At 38.5% G+C, this 22,365-nt stretch overlaps 1 protein-coding gene across 1 annotated transcript in view; it reads right to left on the bottom strand.

The window, feature by feature from the left end:
• Positions 1-17,572, bottom strand: part of LOC122751104 (cytochrome P450 27C1) — a 44,871-nt gene extending 27,299 nt beyond the window's left edge. Inside the window, exons 1-3 of the mRNA XM_043998045.1 lie at positions 17,228-17,572; positions 4,427-4,617; positions 1,613-1,812 (exon numbers count right to left, since the gene is read on the bottom strand). Coding sequence (XP_043853980.1) covers positions 1,613-1,812; positions 4,427-4,617; positions 17,228-17,572 — 736 coding nt within the window. The remainder of the gene's footprint in view (positions 1-1,612; positions 1,813-4,426; positions 4,618-17,227) is intronic.
• Between the last annotated feature and the right edge of the window lie 4,793 nt (positions 17,573-22,365).

The following is a 22,365-nucleotide window of genomic DNA, read 5'->3' on the forward strand; positions in this document are numbered from 1 at the left end:
TGATAAAAAAGATGATATTATTGTGCTCAGGTTCAACAATGAAGAAAACAACAAAGTCAAATTAGAAGAAATCCCACAACTCTCCTCCTAATGCCACTGACATGGAAATCTGAACCAGTAGTTTTAACAAACAATATTTCTAAATAAAATGTAACTAAACTCTATTTTTCCTATATTTAAGGCATTCTGACATGAATGAGTTTTCCACAAAACTGAAGCCTATCTCTTTTTCATTCATGCATTCATTCATCTATTTATTTATTTATTCATCCATTCATTTATTCATTCATCCATCCATCCACCTATCTATTTATTTATTCATTCATTCACTCATTTGTTTGTTTATTTATTGCGGGGCAATGAGGGTTAAGTGACTTGCCCAGGGTCACACAGCTAGTAAGTGTCAAGTGTCTGAAGCCAGATTTGAACTCAGGTCCACCTGAATCTAGGGCTGGTGCTTTATTCCCTGCGCCATCTAGCTGCTCCCAGCCTATCTCTTTAAACCCCCCCCCCAAAAAAAAAAACTGTTTAAAAAATGCTAATCCTTCTTGATGGGAATCTTTCCAAAATGTATTACATATTTCTTTACTTCATTAAGGAGAATATTCAACTTAATTTAAACTTGATGATCAGGATCGCCATTATGAATATTAATTACTGAACTAGGCTGTTTATAACAGACTGTTGGAGCTGAAAGGGACCTTTAGAGATGTTCTAGTCTGCCCTCCTCATTTGATAATGAGGAAACAGAGGCCCGAAATGTGAAGTGACTTGCTTAAGATTGTCATACAGTTAACAAGTGGCAGAGCTGACTCAAACCCTGGTCTTCTGAGCCTTTTAACTCTAAAGTCTTTCTATACCACTACATCATTAGTAGCTATTTAGGTATGTAGATCTAATTAACCTCATACTAAATAGTCTTAGAGGCAGCTAGGTGGCACAATAGATAGCCTGGGGTCAGAAAGATCTGAGTTTTAATCTGTCCTCAGACACTACCTGTGTCACCCTGGGCAAGTCACAACCCTGTTTGCTTTAATTTCCTCATCTGTAAAAATGAGCTGGAGAAGGAAATGGCAAACCCCTCCAGTATCTCTGCCAAGGAAACCCCAAAATGGGGTCAAGAAGGGTCATACATGACTGAAATGACTGAACAACAAAAACAGCCTTAGACTGTTTTCTATAATTTTCAAGTTCTTGCATCTATTTTAAAATAGTTTTTCTTTCTTTCCTTTCCCCCTCAGTCTGACAGTTGTCACTTGAAGGTTTTGTCAGTTCTCTTCCATCTATCAGCCCCTCCCCAACTTTCTAATTTTCTGTAACATGCATGGAAACACAGGCGATAGAAAAATAGAGTTTGGGAAAACCACCATATACTTTTTTTTTTAGTGGGGCAATGAGGGTTAAGTGACTTGCCCAGGGTCACACAGCTCACCATATACTTTCACAGCCCATTCTTTGGTATCATCTGACCCATATTATGGTAAGACTTTCCCTTTTCCCCCTAAAAAAAAAAAAAAGATCCCTTGTCTAATAAAATAAACACTTGAACCCCTGTGAAATGTTCACTCATCTTTGTTTTTTTTTTCCTGATCTTATATGTTGAATGTCTCACCTTCCATTGAGTATTTGAAGAAAAGATTATTAACATTAGTCACAGTTTCTCCATCTGCTTCCTGGCTCTTGAGGATGTAAATTCTTTTAATCAAATCAGCAATGACTTGGTTGACTTCTCCAGAAAAAATAGCCACATCTTTGGGTTTCAAAATTCTTTGTCTCAATATGCTTCTCATCTTTAGCCACTGTTCACCTTCCCTAAAGGAAAAAAAAAAAAGAATTTTGAATCATTTTATACAAGTGTGTACAGGTAAAGAATCACAAGGAACTTGTAAGAATTTCTTGATGACAGTGAAGTAAATGTGTGATATGTCAATCATTCAGATAGGAAGACTAAACAGTAAAAGATGAAATTTTAAGGAGAAACTTGGGTTGGATATAAGGTAGCACTCCTTGGCTTTGAAAGTAATAACATGCTAGAATGGAAGACTGTGGAATCTTTGTCCCTGGAGATCATTAAGAAAGAACCATCTATATCATTTGGCTTACTGCCGCTTATTCCCTTTGAGCCCTAAATTTATATGATACATAAGTGCTGCAAACCAACCAACATCAGTGAAAAACATACTCAAACCCAAGTCATTAGATATGAACATTTTGGGGCAGCTAGGTGGCACAGTGAGCACCAGCCCTGGATTCAGGAGGACCTGAGTTCAAATCCAGCCTCAGACACTTAACACTTACTAGCTGTGTAACCTTGGGCAAGTCACTTAACCCCAATTGCCTCACCAAAAAACAAAATGAAACAAAACAAAAAGATATGAAAATTTTTTAAAATTACTGCAACTCTTTGTTAATGACACTGCTGAATTTTAGTTCCAAATTATGGTCTGGTTAGACTGTACAGGTTTAGAAATTTACATACCAACAGGATCAAATGATCATTAGCAGGTACTTCCAGCTCTATTGTTTAACGGTTTAAAAAAATTATAATGGTTTTCATTGTTTTATATATGAATATTTAAATTCCAACAGGCTATTTGAAAAATATCTCCTTTCTATAGAACTGGAAAACTGAGATCTGGCCAGCAGGGAACTTCGATGTGAATCAATGCTACTTATCTACAACAGTTAAGATTGTACCTAATTCACCCTCCTGAACTTGTATTTTTAGCTTGTATTTATTGTCATTAAGATAATACAAAAATAAGAAAAAAATAATTTGAGGCTATTTTGAATAATGACCTAAAAAGCTTCTATGGTCTTTAAAACAAGGATAAAATACAACAGAACAAATGTATTTTAAAACAGATACTTTTGAAGATCACTACACTATGCTCTGAGGTAGATAAAAAGTCTACATAAATCAGTCTCTGCCCTTCTCTAACAGGAGAAACAGTAATATACAACACACACAACAAATCACATTACAGATTTACAAAACAAAGTGTTGTGTGAAGCTTGAGGGGGAAATGGATTAGGAAGATAAACTGCCTGCACTTGAATTGAACTTTGAAGGATAGGTAGGAATTCAACAGATGGAGAGGGTAAGAAGACATTACAGGCATAAGGCACAATGTGAACCCCTATAAGCACAGAGAATGCAGTGTTATGGGGGGGGGGTTGCGGGGGGGGGGAGCAATGGCATTTTGTTGCCTCATTTGGTCACAGCAAACAGTGTATGGAGGAGAATTTTGAGTTAAGACTGAAAAGGTAGAATTATGCCAGGCTGTGAAGGGTCTAGAATACCAGGAAAAGGAATCCGAATGTGATTTTGTAGGCAACAGGAAGCCACCTGTAGATTTCTGAGCAGAGGAATCTATGAATAAGGAAGATTACTATGAGAGAAGTATGAAGAATAGGATTAGGGTGGAAAGACCTATAAGGAGGCTGCTGCAATATTACGGGTGAGTGGTCAAGAGGCCTACACTAGGCTGGCAGTATCAATAAAGAAGAGAGCACAAACTTGAGAGATTTCATGGAGATGAAATCAAGACCTCGTGACTGATTGTATATTTGAGGTAAGGGTGACGGTGAGGGAAAATTTAAAGGTTACTAACATGTAGGACCAGATAATTAAATGGTTACACCACCAATAGAACCTGAAATCTGTAGGAAAAAAATAACTTTTGGAGATATGATAGTGATCTCAGCTTGGAGCAGAGTTTAATGATACCAGTGGGATGTTCACCTGGGACAGGTAAAGACATATGTCTAAAGCTCAGAATAGAGAAGGGCTCAGAGTTGTAGCTACAGGTGATAATCAGAGGTAGAGGCTGAAGTTAGGAGAATAAGTTTGACTGCCAAGGGAAAGACTGTAGCAGGAGAAAAGGAGCAAGGAGAGAACCTTTTTTATTACAATAATTATCAATGACTACACATGAATATTGAAAATTGCAATGTCCTATTTGAAACTGCATATGAACACCTTGCAGAAAAACCACATTAAGAGGCTGGAAAGAAAAATGGAAATCCTATGAAGAAACCAAAGGCGTGGTTATAGAATTAGACAGAGAGTCAGAAGAATGCAGCATTTTTGAAGCCAAGGGGGAAAAGGCTACCTAGTAGGTCAGAAGTATCAATGTTGAAGAAAGGCTGAAAAAAGACACCATTGGGAGTTAGCAAATTGGAGGTCAGTGGTAACCTTAGAAAGAGTAGTTTCAGTGATTTCAGGGTGGGAAAATCATGATTGAAATGGATTGATGAGAGAATAGGCTGTCACAAAGTGGAGGCTTTGGGTATAAACAGTAAATGGGCTGGAAGATTCAAGGAAAGGGTTTTTTTTAGGATGGAGCAAACCTGAGCAGTTAGACAAAGTTCTGCATGAGATCCATTAATTACTGACACAGTCTAAACACATGTACGTACTTACGCAGAAATAAGCCCAGTAGATCTCCCTCGTAAGTCCCTATATTCCTGCCAGGACTCCATATTGGCTCTCTGGGGAGTGGTTCCCTCAGCCCGGAGAACCTGAGCCACCATGTCTCTGTCCGCAATAGACACTACAAATTGAGGACCAAAGTGAGACTTGAAGATTTTTCCATATTCCAGTGTGTGTTTTTGCTGCAATATCATGGAGAAATCAGAAAAGAATTAAAAAATACATATTAAGGAAAATATTCTACAAGGATATACTTTAACAAAAAATTTTCCTGATTTTGCCAAAATATGTCACAAATCAAAGTCTCTATCCCACATAATGTTATAGTGAAAAATAACACTGGATTTGGAATCAGAAAATCATGATTCAAGTCTTGGTTCTACTGCTTAATTAAACTCTTTGAGTCTTGATTCCCTTATTGACATTGTGAGAATAATACTTCAGCACTACCTACTTCAGGATTGTTCTAAGGAAAACACTTTGTAAACAGTAAAATTAATGTAAACAAGTTATTACAAATATTACTGAACTAAACCTATGTTTCATAAGATAAGGATTTTTTCAATTCCTAAGACAGATGTAAGAGATTTACTTGGTAAGGTGAAGCACTAGGAGAAATACATTATTGTGTATTTCAAGTAAAATAAAATTGAACCTGTTACAAGAGTAGTAAAGTAGTTACCTATCCCTTGAAAGTACTGATGACCAATTTGAATAAAAGGGTCAGGATGTTTCACTAAAACAAATCATTTTTAAGGGTAGATTACTCAGAAATGAACATAAAACCAGAGATTAAGTTGGAAAAATTAAAAGTAGGCTAAAAGTGAAGGCGTTAATAAGCAGAAAAGGAGCTATACTTAAAAAAAATGAATATTGTATGTTGAACAGACATTAGTGAGCAGATGACGAATTAAAACACTTGTCATTATAATTAAAAATAATCATCCTGGATATGGAATACCTGATGCTGTAATTGTCAGAGAAAAAAAGAAGATAAAATGTAAACCAATTTTATTCAACAAACTAAGCAAATGAACAAAATTAAGCATCTATTTTCCATTGAATGAAATGGCATAACCTACTGCAGGAGTTTTTAATCTTTTGTGTGGCATGAACTCCTCTGGCAATCTGGTGAAGTCTATAGACTTCTCATAATGATTTTTAAAATTCATTAACTGAAGGAAAAGCTACATTTTAGATATTAGTGAAAGGAAAGATGTATCTTTTCTCATTCAAATTCATAGAACCCCCTTAAATTTATGATCCATGGATCCCTTGGTACAATGAATAAAGGGCTGGCCTTTGAGTCAGGGACAACTTATTTTAAGTCTTGCCTCTGACATATATTTTCTGTGTGAGATTCAGCAAATCACTTAACCTCTCGGTGCTACAGGCTATTCTCTAAGCCTATAAATAACGGAATTACAGCTCTAGATTGGTAGAGGGAAGCTTCCACACTAGGATTTCCCACATTCACAAAATCGGTTATAGACTACCCCCAAAACTGCGCAAAGCACTATGGTAGTCATCGAGTGTGATTTAAAGTTAGAATAAGACACAGTCTCTGTCCTAATTGGGCATTATCATCTAGTAAGAGAAAGGTCATCCAAAATGAACTATAACACAATATAATAAGGTGTAAACAAAAGTGTGATGTGAGTTGGAGGTCTGATGGTTTAAAAGTAATTACCAAGTCGAGGCAGCAGGGAAGGCTGGAAAAGGCATTTGAGTTGAGCTTTAAAGGAAAGGGAAGGGAAAACATACCATGCATAAGGAACAGCATCAACAAAAAAGGCAACGAACCAAGGCAGTCAAATAAATGAACAAACATTTATTAAATGCCTACTATGTGCTAGGCATTGTGAATACAAAGAAATAAATGACACAGTCCCCGATCTCAAGACTTCTAAGTGCTTCTTGAGAGAACATCTGCCCATGTAAAAGAATGGGGAATAGACTGCTCCCCATCTCTCCTGGCTCAGTTGATGTAGTCATACAACATGAAGTTTTAATATGATGTTTTTTAAAGCAACACCTTGTTACTTTGTAATATCCCTGAGTCAAAAATGGAAAATGGGATTGGCTGAGCAAACAAATTAGTCAGACCTCCGGGAGTTTTAAACATCTAAGCCCTAGAACAAGTTCCTGAATGTAGAGAATTTTAAGACAGCTGCCTCTGGATAAAGATTTTTCCAAGGGAGAAAGGATTTCTCTACTTTCTTTTTTCTTTCCTCTCCTTTCCCCACAACTGACCATAGTGTTTAATATCAAAGCAGGAGGCATCAAATCCAACAGTTCTAGAATTCATTGTTTCAAGAAAAATGAAAACACAAGTGAAGAAGCAGAGTCATTCCAGACATCTATACATACAGAAAAGATTGTCACTTGAAGGTAGAAGCAGCTTTGAGAATTAGGAATCATGGAAGCAGAGAAGAGAGCTGGCAATGAAGAGAAGCAGACCCTGGAAGTCCAGTTGAGGAATCTTGCCAGCAAAAAGAAGCTTCACGAGGACTCTACAAGGAGTCCACTGTATTTGTGGGTGATGACAACCTGGCTTTATGGAGGGAATGCTTTGTAGCTGTTATTATTCTATCATCTTAGTCAGTTTCTTTGCTGTGAGTTAAATAATACCAGATTGATGGAAACCATAACATTAGGAACTCGTGAGCTACAGTATTAGAAGAAGCCACGTAGAGCAAGCCCTGCCTTAAACTTTTTCCACTCCCGACCCCTTTTCACTTGAAAAACCTTTATGCAACCCTGGGTATACAAGTATATAAAATAGCTATACATAACCTTTTACCATTGCCAAATTTTTCATCCCCACCACCACCACATTCAATTACGTGACACCAAATAGAGTCGCAACCACAATTTAAGAAGCTTTGTCTTAGTGTTATCCCTAGAATCTGCCCTCAGAAGAACAAAGCTGAAAGTGCAGGTTGAAGGGAGTACACTGGAGGAAGTGTTATACTGTGAAGGCTTCAACTAGGTTATATGGGTGCCCTATACATTTGAAGTGTCTCACTGGAGAAATTTTCCATTAGTACTCTTCTTCTCGGATACCCCAGGAGAGTAGACTAGTATATAGTATAGTGTGGGGAGAGTTAATTGGGCGACTCGCAGTAATATTGGGGTTTAGAAAATAATGGGGGGGGGGCAGCTAGGTGGCACAGTGGATAGAGCACCGGCCCTGGATTCAGGAGGACCTGAGTTCAAATCCGGCCTCAGGCAATTTACACTTACTAGCTGTGTGACCCTAGGCAAGTCACTTAACCCCAATTGCCTCACCAAAAAAAAAAAAAGAAAGAAAAGAATGGAAGATCTCTAGGTCCAGAGCTTCCCCTTCTCCAAACTTCCTCTTTTTCAGTTATGTCTCCCAGACTAATAAGAAAGGAGATAAACAGACTCTTTTCCACCAAAAAATCAGGTTTTATTAATGGTTACAAAATTTACAACACAAATGGAGTTAATAAAGCTAGGGACAATGAGAAAGGGGGTAGAGAAAAGGAAAAATATGACCCACTTCATAGATAGTTAGAATCTAAATCTTTAGGGTAAAAAGGCCTCCAGGTACCTCGAATAAGCTCTGCTTCCTCAGCTACTCAGAACAGCTTGGGTCTGGAAAAAACTAACTCAAACACTAAACTTGTTCCCAGCTCAGCTGGCCTAATGAGCCAGCCTCACTGGAAGGAACACAAACTCACCACCACCTGGAATCTGCAGTTCTAAGGAGAATCAGCTTTGTAGTGTCTCCTGGTTAGGTCTGAAGATCAAACACCACCAGCTCCTCTCTCTCTCTCTCTCTCCACCTTCTCTCTCTCCTCCTCCCTCTCCCACGGGCAGGGTCGTTCTTAGTCATGCTGACTCTCCAATTGGTTTAACACACCTCCTGGGCTGCCCCATTATAATTTGGCCAGGCCCGTGTGGGCGTTGGGGAACTCCTAGGTGGGGGTTAGGTACTTTAGTTTGATACTTTGACTCAATAAATGTTCTTTGTGTTATTTGTTCTATAATTTCTTAAAGTACACACCCATCTTCTCTTAGGCTTTTGTGCTGAGGTATAGGGGCTGTGTCACTGGCTTTCTACACTGAGGCCTCTATGGCTTGTGGATTTCTCACCACCCTGGGCTTGCTGGCTACGCTGGGATTGGTAGGCCTGGTCATGCCTGTCCTATGAGTGGCCCTCCAGCTGGCAACCTGCCCTCTCGGCTGGTGCAGGTGGGTTTTGCCACTGTCCTGCTGCACCACCAGCTTGTTGAGCCAGGATCCAGGGGCCTCAGGTGCTCGGCTATGGCCCACAGCTTCCTGCTGACTTGCCTCAACCCCATCCACCCTGTGCTGCGCCTCCCTTTTGCCCAAGCGAGACCGACCTTTCCCGAAGTCTTCTAAATTATCTCTGGTTGGAAGACTGTGTCTCTCTGTCTCTGTGCAGGTTCTGTAGTTTCAGAATCTGTCCAGAGGCTTGATTTAATGTTCTTTTTGAGGGAACAGAAGGAGAGCTCAAGCAACATGCTGGCTTCTCTCTGCCATCTTTTCTCTTAGGCCATAATGAAGCAAAGATGGGGTGATGGAAACCCCAAATCACAATTAATTCCTTACACTAGAGATGATTAATATTTTTCTTCTTTTTTGAAAGACAAGTCAATTTTCCAATATGTGTTCTTTACATATCAATGCCATTTTCTTCTGATATAAATTTTGCTTGGTCAAATACTTATATTTTGATATCTGTTGTAATATTGTATCCACTTATAAATATGGGAGCTAATATGAGCAGTGCAGAGGTTGCATCCCTAAAATACTAGTGGCTAGCAATTAGCTTAACACATGCCATGAGAGTTCATATCTGTTCTTTTTTTTTTTCTTTTTAAGCATACCTGGATTACTTGTATTATTGTGACTTGAGTTCAGATGTCTTATATGAGATCTTTATGGACTTCAGGTTCAGAGGATAAGGTTTTCCTCACGTCTTAGGAATCTCAAGTGCTTAATCCCTTTGGGGAGAGGCTACATATTTCTTTGGCATTTGTTGGGTACATCTTATTATTTTATCTTTTTACATTAGTCTGTTTATTAATGAAGAGTGATTTTGGACTTCTATTTAAACTGCCCTGTGTGCTGCAAGGGTCCATTGTGAAAATTCAGGGTGCCTTATAAATGGCCAAGGCCCCAGATGAAATATTTTTGTATGAACTTTCAACTGAATCGCCATATGAGTTTAAAGGATCCCTAGAGAACTAAATCAAATTTAAAAGAATCCAAGTCATTCCCCAAGTCAAAGGATATGAACAGGCAGTTTTCTGATGAAGAAGTCAAGGCTATCTATTGCCATATGAAAAAAATGCTCCAAATCACTATTGATCAGAGAAATGCAAATTAAAAAAACTCTGGAAAAATTGGAACACTAATGCTGTGAACTGATCCAACTATTCTGGAGAGCAATTTGGAACTATGCCTAAAGCGCTATGGGACTGTTCATACCCTTTGGCCCAGTGCTATCACTGCTAGGTCTGTATCCCAAAGAGACCATAGAAATGGGAAAAGGACCCACATGTACAAAAATATTTATAGTTGCTCTCTCTCTTTTTTTTATAGCTGCTCTCTTTGTAGTGGCAAAGAATTGGAAATCAAGGGAATGCCAATCAATAGGGGAATGGCTAAACAAGTTGTGGTATATGAATGTAATGGAATACTATTGTGCTGTAAGAAATGATGAGCAGGAGGAGTTCAGAGAAACCTGGAAGGACTTACATGAACTGATGCTGAGGAACAGAACCAGGAGAACATTGTACACAGTAACAACATTGTGTGATAAACAATGGGGATAAACTTGGCTCTTCTCAGCAGTGCAATGATCCAAAACAGTTTCAAAGAACTCATGACAGAAAATGTTCTCAACATCCAGAAAAAAGAACTGTGAATTATGAATGCAGATTGAACCATACTGTTTCTACTTTTGGACTCTTTTTTTCCTTTTTTTTTAGGTTTTTCCCTTGTACTCTGATTCTTCTTTCACAAGATGACTAATGTAGAAATATGTTTAATGTGATTGTACATATACAACCTATGTCAGACTGCTTTCCATCTTGGGGAAGAGGGAGGGAAGGGAGGATCAGAGAAAAAAATTTGGAACTAAAAATCCTGTGAAAACAAATGTTGAAAACTATCCTTATATGTAACTGGAAAATAATAAAATACTTTAAAAAATAAAATAAAAGTCTTTGTTATGACAAAAAAAATAAAGGATCCCTAGAATAATTTCATGTGCCCTATGCATTTCAGGGACCTAGTGAAATTTTCATGGAGGATAGTTTAGTTTCTCACATAAAAAATGAGGGGATGATTTCCAATTATTATCAGTATTATAAGGTTCCTAATCCCTTAAAGGAGAGCCCAGCGTCTTGGGAGCTCTGGAGAGATTAGATTTTCCTTCTGAGCATGATGGCTTGATTTTCTTTTCCCTTTCCTTTATTGTGTTTGGATTGAAAAAGGCCTTTGAATGCATCAAGACAAACAATAACCTATGAGAACTTTGTAAAATGATATTTTTGTGAAATTTATTAGCATATATTTGGAAGTGAATATAATCTCCAGACCCACCAGTTTATTGTAGGCATGAATCTTTGTAGAATAATGCTATTTTTTGCATTGTTTGTAAACTGTACAACGAATAGGAGAAAGCACAAGATTTGGTAAACAGATCCTTGACAATTTACAGAGTAGAATAGTTAAGATCAGTGAGAATTTAACTCAGATAGCGAGGGCTAGAGAAAAAAAAATGGGTGGTGAGAAAGTAAATGTATAAGACATGGAAACCCTTTTCAAGAGGTCTGCCTGTGAACTAGAGGAGAAAGGTGAGACAGAAGCTTGAGGGGTAAGAAGAGTCAAGAGAAGTTTTTCTTTGGGCTTGAGAGCAGATTTGTAAACTTAAAAATGCATAAAAGAGAAGAGATTAACAGTCACAGCAAGCTCCTAGAGAAGACAGAAGGGAAGGACACAGGTCAAGGAATCATATATAACATAGGGTAGAATTAACTCTTCCTCTGAGATAAAAGAAGAAAGTAGGTCAGAATGAATACATTTTTGAGAATCAGAGAAAGGGGAGTTGAGAGAATCCCCACAAAAAGGCTTTAATCTCAATGAAATAGGCAATTGTCATCTTTTGTAAATACTGAGGCTGAGAGTGAGATAGGTTTGAGATAGTCAGCAAGAGGAAGTAGAGTCATTAAAAGTAGAAGGAATACTGAATAATGGTGAAGACGCAGTTGAATTTATAAAGCTTATACATTTATACCCAAATTTTGTATCTTTGTCCAGCTATAATCAGTAGCCTAGGAGAAAAATTAAAGAAATTGGAAATTAGGGGGTTGCCCATGGTTGAAGATTTAACAAGTCAACAATAGTGGAAGGTCTGACAGCTCCAAAGCATTCTATAGTAGCGGTTAGTGACTCACAAAAGTGGAAAATCATGGAGTAGAAGCTATTTGGAGACAGTGAAACCAGAGTAGGGTCAATAGTCTGGAAGGGATCAGAGGCCACAATGAGGGGCAAAAAACAGGTTTACTTTAAGTAAGAGTTTGAGTGTTGGGAGAATGAGATATCTTTTGTGACTAGACTTTTTAACCTTCAGGGTCTTGGAGGTAATGTGTTCCCTAAGATTATGAGTTCTGTGGTGAGTATTCCTGTATAAGGCTGAAATGGGGTTTCTTGGCAGTTAGAAGAGTAGAAGGACTTGTTAATGGGATTGGTAATGTAAACATTGAAGTTCACAAGAATAATGATAGGGGATGAGATGGCAAGAAAGACTGAACCAGGTGCTGAAGTCATTTTTAAAAATTTGGTAGAATGAAAGCTGGTAGAGAAGCATGATGAAGATGGATGAGGAGAAGGGAGTATAAATGGACTTTAAGGACTTTGAAGAAATTAAAGTTAGAGGGATGGTAGTAGGGTGGAAAATAAGGATTATAATAGGAGTAGGGATTCCTATTCCTATGAGAACCTATAAAACTAATCAGTTTTGTTATTTGTGAGCATCTTTAAAATAGTGGGATTTTTGTAAGTTTTAATAAGAGGATTTAAATTATTCATTAGGTTCCAATGCAACAGGGCCTCATTTTATCTCTTTAAAAGTTTATATGGTTGTATAAAAAGGATTAGTTCCAAGCCCCAGGACAGGAATAGAGGTTGATAATCTGTTTTTTCTTTAGCTTCTCATTTTATAACCCTCTTTATTCAACCCCAACTGCAGTGGGCCAGTGCTTTTTACCACCTATCTGTCATTCATATACATGGGGCTCAATAACACTTTGCCAAAAAAAACCCACAACCAAACAACAAAAAAAATAACACTTTGCCAATCACAAGACAGAATAATTGATTGGAGATAGATTTGGAATATATTTTGTAAGGTGAGTAAGGGAATTAAACAAACATACATGAAAGGATTGCCATGAAGCAATGTGTCTAGCTACAGTTAGGTAATATCTACTTGTGGTGAACCCTGTTAGTATGTTCTGCATCCTAATTTTTAGTCACTCAACATTAAAATTATGTTTCTGAGAAAAATGTTACTGTGTAAAAAGTTGAATTTCCCCCCCTTAGTTCCATGATTGAGTATATGATTTTCTATTATGGTCATTTCTTATCCCTCTTATATTAAATTTCATGAAGCATTATTAACCCACTTAAAAGTATATGTGAGCAGAACTATCTCTATAGTATTAACTATGTTTTAAATGTAATATGATTTTATAATTTCTTTTCTGCTTCCCCCAGCAATGTTTTCAATATTTCATTATTTTCCTGTATCAGAAGAAACTTATTTGAAAATTTGTTAATAAGAATACATTCAATACTTAAGAATGTAAGAATCCAATATAATTAAATTATATACATCTAGAAAAAGAACTCATAAATCTCTCCAGGTATTCAGTAAAATGCTGTCAAGTTAGTATCACAGTATTTAAAAGTAGAGCTAATTTACTTGGTTTTTAAAAAACTTTTGGAAAAAAATCCCACAGAAGCTGTAGCTACTGGACAATTAAATGTTTTTGGCTGTAAAATTAATTTACACATTAAAATACACACATATACAAAATTTAACGAATTCAAAGCCCTCCACAATCTTCCTAAGCACCTTTTTTTATCTTGTTTTTTTTAAACATAGGAATTGTATGGATACATTTTTTTTTTCCTTTTCAGGGCAATAGGGGTCAAGTGACTTGCCCAGGGTCACACAGCTAGTGTCAAGTGTCTGAGGCCGCCTAAGTACCTTTTCAGCTTTATTTTCTACTACTCTCCTGTAATAACCTTTCTAGTTAATAGATCTGCTTATTGCCTCTGAGCTCCAACATAACTCACTGCTATACATTTGCTCTCAAACGTCCCCTCAACTCCCATTCTGCCTATCTAAAGCCCATTTATCTCTTGTTTTCATTTAAGTTTATTTTTCAGTTAACAAGAATTTTTTCTCTCACCCTATTTAAAAGGGAAAAAAAACTCTAGTAAAAATATGCATAGTCAAGCAAAACCCACATTCTCTACATCAAAAAAAAAAAAATGTGTCTCATTCTGCATCTTGAATCCATCACTTCCTTGTCAGAAGTCTGGTAGTTCATCCACAATCCTCTGGAGTCATGCTTTGTCTCGGCTCCATGTCATTGATCAGAGTCCTTAACTGCCTATTCATCTTTCAGGGCCCGGCTCAAATTCCATTTCTTGACTCTCCCCATCCAGTGATTTATTTCTCTATTGGGCATCTAGTACTTGCTGACTGTACCACTTATCAAGCACTAGCTGATCTTGAAAATGTCCTTTCTGTGCTTCTACACCTTGCCTTGCCTTATTTAACTTTTCATATGTATATCTTTTGGGGGGGGGGGAACAGGACAATGAGGGTTAAGTGACTTGCCCAGGGTCACACAGCTAGTAAGTGTCAAGTGTCTGAGGTCGGATTTGAACTCAGGTCCTCCTGAATCCAGGGCCGGTGCTTTATCCACTTGCGCCACCTAGCTGCCCCCTTCGTATGTATATCTTATCTGATCAACTAGACTATAAATTTCTTGAGCTTTCTTAAAATGTCCTTTGTAGAACCAATAGCACCAAATACAAATACACCGTACAAAAGAGCTGCTCAATAAATATTTGTTCACCGAGTGATTGTGGAGGACCTGTAACTACTTTAAATCATTAGGAGGGCACTGATGGACACCCAGCATAAGGTTTTTTTAAAAAAAGAAAAAAAAGTTTAAAATGTATCATGAAGGGATAGTGATGACGTCAAAACACTAAGAAATAATTATGGAATAATACAAGAATGAATTTTCTGGAGGGAACTATAGATTTTTATGATTTACAAAATAGTTTTCTGAAAATTTCTTTAAAACCTTTTTCAGCTTGGTAAATCAAATCATGTTCCCCTTGATTTCTACTCTAATTTCATAGATCCTTGGTCTTTCTTCTGATTATCAGTTGTCAGTGGTTCCCCAACATTTTAGTTTCAATATTTCTCTTTCCTTCTCCGCAGTAGTTAATGATCTGTAAACACTAAGCACTGAAATGTACCAAAGAAGTTTCCAATTAAAGGCATCTCATAGGATTTAAAGCTGGAAGAGATCCCGGAGAACATCTCTGTCATTTTATGATCAAGGATTTTGTAACAAGCATCTTTTTCTAATGGAAATAATTACTCCCTGTGAGTCAGTGGGGTAAATAGGAAGGTGGTTTAAATTCTAACTATGCAATTATTAGCTGTGAAACCTTAAGCAAATCATCTCTAAGGCCATCGGCTTCTTCATCTGTAAAATGAATAGGAACCAGACAAGGTTAATTCCAACTCAGACATTCGGCGAACTGGGCTTGTGTAAAGCAGAGAATGACGAGTGAAAATAGAAGCAGGATGTGTACACGTGTGTGAGAAAGTTACAGATTCACTTTTTAAAATTTGCACTGTCGACCCCGGGCATAACGAATGGCACAGCGATGACTGTGCCAAGGGGTGCCCGCATTTGGGCAGGATACAGTTCGAAAACTACGTAAGGGGCTGACTAATAACCTCATAAAAGAAGGTTCCATTTGTCATCCCAAAATTTTAATAGCCGTAGATAAATCACGCCCTGAGCACAGCACGCGAGGCTGACAGACTAGACCATGAAGCACAGAGGTGAAAGATCCGCTAGAACAGAGGCCAGCCCCGCCTGGACTAGAACTAGGGCAGTTGCATAAGGACCTTTCCCCGCCCACTGCATGATGTTTTACCAATCAGAAAAGTGCCCTCGCCCCGCCCGCACTCCTCCCTGCACCTTCCTTCCCTTATCTCCCCTGAGCTCCACGTGACCGCCAGTGTCTCCTAAGCAACCACTGGCTTGGGCTTGCTTATTCTAGATTATGGAGGGGGGTGCTAGTAATAATGAGATATTAAGAGTATTGAGAACCTCCAAACACTGGAGAGATGGGCGCCCAAAACAAAAGAAACGTCCTTGGAATAGAGGATGAAGTGCTTTTCCTTCTCTAATCACCGAAGACTCTTGACACACCCATGTAGAGTCACCGTGAACGAACCGAATCTTTCCCCCCTCTTCCCCAACTTTCGACACTCTACAGGACCGAACTAGCCTACCCCTGCGCATGCGCCTTGCAGAGACAAGCTTAGAGACCTTGGTCTGGGAGCGAGTGGCTGGATCAAAGCCCTTGAGCCCCGCCCCTTACCGTGGAGGCCTTGGAAGGAGGGGCTCGAGACCGAATCGCCCGCCCTTAGTGTGCGCGAGGGTGGGAGGAATGGGATGACGTTTGGCGTTTTAAAATCGCCATCCGTGAGGAGCGCAAATTTATGCCGCATCGCTAGTCTCTCATTTTCTCTCGGTTTCTGCGAACGCGCCAAATTAAAAAAAGGAATGAACCAGTTAGTTCTGAGAACTTCTTCTCATTGATGTTGCTAGTCTCTCCGATAATAACGATAATCTACCTCTCCTCAGCTCTCACCCACACCAGCCCGTCTCTCATTCGCCCCTGGGTTCCATGAGGCAGTATCACCGAGTACCTCCGGTCTCCCCATCAGGAAAACCCTGTTTCTCAGGCCTTTCCCCACCCTCACCTCGCTAGCCTCTAGCAATAGTCTCTGTCGCGCGACACGATACTCAGTCGCTGCCGCTGCCCTGCGCAAAAGAGCCACCCACTTTATCGAGACTGTGCAACTTAGGCTCTTAACATTGTGCGCGGGACACACACGCACACACCCCATACACCCAACATCTCTTACCTCAGCCCTCAATCTCACTTTATGGAACCCAAACTCCTCTCTTTTCCGCTTGCCAGTTTTTTAAAGCTATATTTGGTTAAAGTCAATAAATGGGTAAAAGTCCTAAAGTCTCTTCAGTCTGGTTTACACGGATTAAAAAAAAAAATGTGGCAAAGAGAGCCCACCATTTCCCCCAACCCAAACAAAAAACCCCCAAACCTCATCACTTTCTCCTTTCCCGCCTTACATAATCAGCCAAAAGGGACTGTGCAGTTCAATTAGACGCTGAAACATTCTGTGCTTATAACTGGCCCCCCCCTCCCCAAAATCCCACTTCGAATTCTCGAGATGCCTTGAAACAGATTTCAAGCGTAAATGTACTTGGGGCAGGTTAAGTTACAGAGCACTAGCAGTGACATCCAGCGCAGGCTGGTGTGCAGAAGAATCAATTAAGTTCTAGGCTAGTTTGCAAGACAAAGCAAGCAGAAGCGGGGTGTTGGGTGGAGGGACGGGTTGGGGATCTAAAGCACTCCTTGATAGAAAGAGATACCTACTTGGATTTCGTGGATGCGGCTAAAGCCATCCTTCCAGAAGAATTCCACCAGGTTAGCCAGGGTTTTGGGCCCTGGCATTTCCTCCAGGGTCTTTACCTTTGGATGCTGTTGCTGCGGGGTGGCCGTCGGGACCTCCCCTACCCCTGCCGCCACCATCTCCTCCTCTTCTTTGTCCTCAGCTCCCGTTCCTGCCGCATTATTCCGTACCTCCAGGTTCTGGGGGCCAGAAAGTTTGGGCAGCTGGTGAAACCTGCTGACAAAAATTAGACGATCAAAAATCCCATTCCACTCGGGCACTAACGCTGGCTTGTAATGGGCTTTCAAGATCTTGGTAAAGAGAGCCATTTTTTGAAATTCTACTTTTTAAAAGTTTTTGTTCTGTTTTGTTTCAGGGGTTGTTCTCTTTTTGGTTGCTCTTTCTTCGGTTTTAACTTGTACAAGCAGCTCTTCTTCAAACTCTTTCTGCTTGGGCATCAGTTTACACAGACCATTATTAAAGGCTCCCTCCCCTAAGGCTGGAAAAGGGGAGGTGGTCTGTAATGAGACCAGAATAGAATGTATCTATTATTATTTTTATTCAGAACAGATCAATTTACCAATTATGCAATTTCCCTAACCACAAACTTTTGTCTATACTATGCACCCCCTACCTTGGCATACACGCCCACACAATTTAGAAATAGCAATTCTTTCCTTCATTAAAATTAGCGTTGATTATGGTATAATCTAATTTATTTTATGTATTTAACCTTTCTCAAAACAAAAGGTTAGGTTCAAAAACTCATGCAATTATAATTTAGGATGTCTCGGGAGATGCAAAAACAGGAATAAAACGGAAGTTTTACAATTCTGTGCATAGATGACAGTTCTTTCCATAACAGCAATATGATTTTACAAGTTCTTGAAATAATCAGAATTTTTTGGTTCATCGTTTGTAAATGTGATTAAGAGCAATTAACTCCTTTCTCTCTTAGGGAAACCACCCACTTTCTCCAGCACTGACTCTCACACCCTTTGCAAAATCAATATGCTGATGAATTCTTTTGCCTTTGTGACTAGGTACTCTCCCAGATTTTGTAACTCCTACACATCTACAACTAATTTGAGGCAGTGGGATGAGTGTAGGGGGTAGCTGGATTCCCTGGGTTTTTGCTTTCATGCATCTTAAAAATGGTGAGACATTGTTGCACGATACTTAAAGATGTGCAGAGTTCTGACTGAGGGTGTTTTGACCACTCTGGGTCCAGATGCCCATGTTCAGTGGGAAAGAGAAATAGTCCCACAAAGAGTAATTTTGGCAGCAAGTATGCAAGTATCATGAATTTCAGAGAAGGAAAGCCTGGATTCTTAGAAAATGTCAGTTCTTCTTTTGATGACTGAGAAAATAATTGAGTGACAATGCAAATTGTATTCTTGCATCTGGGTAATTAAAATATTTTAAGTGCAAATTATTGTTCCTTAGAAAATTTTAATTTTATGGTGGATATTATTAAATATGCTAACATACATATTTAAAATCTTTATATTATTTGAAGCTTAAAGAAAATAAGAAATTTTTGTTCACTCACGCCTGACACTTTGGCTGGTGCTCTATCCATTGTGCCACCTAGCTTCCCCAAGAGGCAGGTTTTAAAGGAAGAAATCCAAGCTATCAACAATGATGTGAAAAACTGCTCTAAATCATTAATAATTAGAGATACATAAATTAAAACAACCCAGCTTCTACCCTATAACTATCAGATCGGCAGTGATGAAAAAAGAGGAGCATAACAAATTGGGAGGTCCTGTGGGATAAAAGGTACACTAGTGCACTGTTGGTGAAATTGTGAATTGGTCCAACCATTCTAGAAAATTATTTGGAACTATGATTAGAAAGTTATCAAATTGTATGTACCCTTTTAGGGATAGGAAAAAAGGACAAACATTTATATGGAACCTACTATGTGCCAGACAGTGTGCTAAGCACTTTATAAATACTCTTCCATTTGATCCTCTGTCAAGTTTATTCGGTTCTTTCCAGTCATGTCTGACTAGGATCTTCTTGGCAAAGATAATGGAATAGTTTTCCATTTTCTTCTCCAGTCCAATTTACAGTTGAGGAACTGAGAGAAGCAGGATTAAGTGACTTGCCCAGTGTCACAGAGCTAGTAAGTGTCTATGGCCAGATTTGAACTCAGAAAGACAAGTCTTCCTTACTTCAGGTCAAGTGCTGAGCCACACAGCTGCCCACAGCTGTTATCCTCATTTTACAATCAAGGAAGCTGAGATCAGCAGAATTTAAGTGACTTGCTCAAGGGCCCCAGCCATAAAGTGTCAGAAATCACATTTGAACTCAGGTCTTCCTGACTGAGCCCTGTCTTCTATCTACTGTGCCACTTAGCTGCCTTTAATCTACTTATACCATTCCTAGGCCTATGCCCCAAAGAAATAAAAGAATAAAAGGATCTGTATTTACAAAAAATATATTTATAGCAGTTCTTTCTCTAGTAGGCAAAAAATTAGAAACTAAGGGGATGTCTTCCTATTGATAAATGGCTAAACAAATTGTGGTTTATGAATGTAATGGAATATTATTGTGCCATATAAAATATTTAAATGGGCAGTGTCAGAGGAAACCTGGAAGACCTCTATGAACAGATGCAAAGTGAACAGAAATAGAACAATTTATATAATGATAACGTATTGGAGAAAAACAACTTTTAAAGACTTTAGAACTTTGATCAATGGAATGATAAATGACAAATCCAAAAGAATGAAAATGAAATATGCCCCTCACTTCCTGACAAAATAATAATGAACTTAAGATGAAGAAAGAGACTTTTTTTTTCAGATATGACTAATGTAGGAATTTGTTTTTCCAGATTCTGCAGCTATGTATTGAGAGCTTTATTTAGGGTGTTTGCTTTTTAGAAATTTGCCTGGGGCAGCTAGGTGGCACAGTGGATAGAGCACTGGCCCTGGAGTCAGGAGTACCTGAGTTCAAATCCGGCCTCAGACACTTAACACTTACTAGCTGTGTGACCCTGGGCAAGTCACTTAACCCCAATTGCCTCACTAAAAAACAAACAAACAAAAAATTTGCTTAATGGGGCCATGGAAGCAAGAGTAACAGATTAATTTTTTAAAACTCTTATTAGGAGGCAGCTAGGTGGAACAGTGGATAAAGCACCAACCCTGGATTCAGGGGGACCTGAGTTCAAATCTAGCCTCAGAAACTTGACACTTACTAGCTGTGTGACTCTGGGCAAGTTATTTAACTTTCATTGTCCCACAAAAAAGCAAAAAACAAAAAACAACAAGAAAACCACCTTATTAATTTAAAAAATTTTAATTAAAAAAATAAGCTACTTAGTTTATGATTCCCCAATAGAACAGATTGTTGGGTTGGGTTTTTTAAATGCTATTTCATAATTACTTCTGTGCTTTGCACATTGTGCATACCTTAATTTTAAAAATTGATGTATCAATATTATTATTACTGGAATCATACATAAAGAATTAAACTAGTTTTCTTTGTTTTGGAAAAAATTTATTTACTTTAATAAATTCAATTCAACAAGCATTTTCAAGGACCTGTTCATTCAAGATAGCCGTAGGATCACAGAATCAATGACCTACAGCTAGAAGGAACTTCTGATCCTTTAATTCCACTCCCTTGATATTACAAAAGAGGAATCTGAGGCCCAGAGAGGATAAGTGACTTGTCCTAGGTCATACAGGTAGTAAATAGCAGAAGCAGGCTCCTGACTCTAGGGCTACTGTTGTTTCAACTGCACTATACAAGCAATAGGGAGTGACTAAAGGTTTTCAAGCCAGGGACTGAAATTCAGAACTGTGCCTTTATCAATAGACCTACACTGTGCTAGGCACTGTGCCTTATAAAAATTAATTTGACATCTGAGTAAAGGACAATTGAAAAGGAAGAAGAGACTGAAGAAAGGGATACTGGTTAGGTGGCTATTGTAATAGTCCTGGAGGGAAGACATCAGGGCCTGAACTAGGATGATGGTAGCATTAATAGAAGAAGAAAAGAGGACACATGAATAATATTATGGAAGTAGACTAAATGTGTCTTGGCAACTGATCTGTTTCTGTGGAGAAGGAAGAGCTAAAAATGACTCCAAATTTTCCAGTTTAAATAACTAGGAAAATGGTCATGCCATCAACCATAAGTATGAAATTGAGAGAGGAGCAGTTTTAGGAGTTAAGAAGATAAATCCACTTTTTGACATGTTTATTTTGGAGTACTATATGCTTTAATATTTCAGAAGATCTATAATATTACCAATGTGAATACTCCCTCAACCAAAACAGCTTCAAACCTTTCCATGACTTGGCAAAATAATCTTCACTAGGTATTTAAGGTTGAAAAAAAAAATGGTCATCTGTTGGTTAACGTTCTGATTAATCTCTCCAAATTTAGCCTGAACTTCAGTTATTACAAGGTAGTATTCAAAGTTCCACTTTGGTAGGAGCTGGTAAAACCTTCAAGAACCCAGGTCACAGGGGCAGCTAGGTGGCACAGTGAATAAAGCCCCGGCCCTGTTTTCAGGAGGACCTGAGTTCAAATCCAGCCTCTGAAACTTGATACTTATTATCTGTGTGAACCTGGGCAAGTCACTTAACCCTCATTGTGCGCGCGCGCACACACACACACACACACACACACACACACACAAGAATCCAGGTCACCTCCACACTATGAAGAGGGATTACAATAGAATGGAAGTAAAGGTACTTTGAAGTAGGGAAAGAAATAAGAATAATATAAAATCTAAAATATGAAATGAAGAAATAAGTGAAGAAAAATTTTCTAAGTAGTGAAACGATAGGCAATCATGAATATATTTTTTGTTCCTTTTGGTTTTTCTTCTTTGATAGACTCAGGAGAAAATGAACAAAACACTAAAACAATATTAGTTTTCCCAACAGTTTTTGTCAAATACTTTGTTCTTATCCCAGAAGCTGGAGTCTTAGGGTTTATCAAACAGTAGATTACTATAGTCATTTACAACTGTGTCTTCTGTGCCTAACCTATTTCATTGAGCCACCACTGTATTTCTTAGCCAGTACCAAATAGTTTTTTTTTTGGTTTTGGTTTTTGGTTTTTGGGTTTTTTTAGTGAGGCAATTGGGGTT

Source organism: Dromiciops gliroides, chromosome 3, assembly GCF_019393635.1.
Source record: "Dromiciops gliroides isolate mDroGli1 chromosome 3, mDroGli1.pri, whole genome shotgun sequence".
NCBI lineage: Eukaryota > Metazoa > Chordata > Mammalia > Microbiotheria > Microbiotheriidae > Dromiciops > Dromiciops gliroides.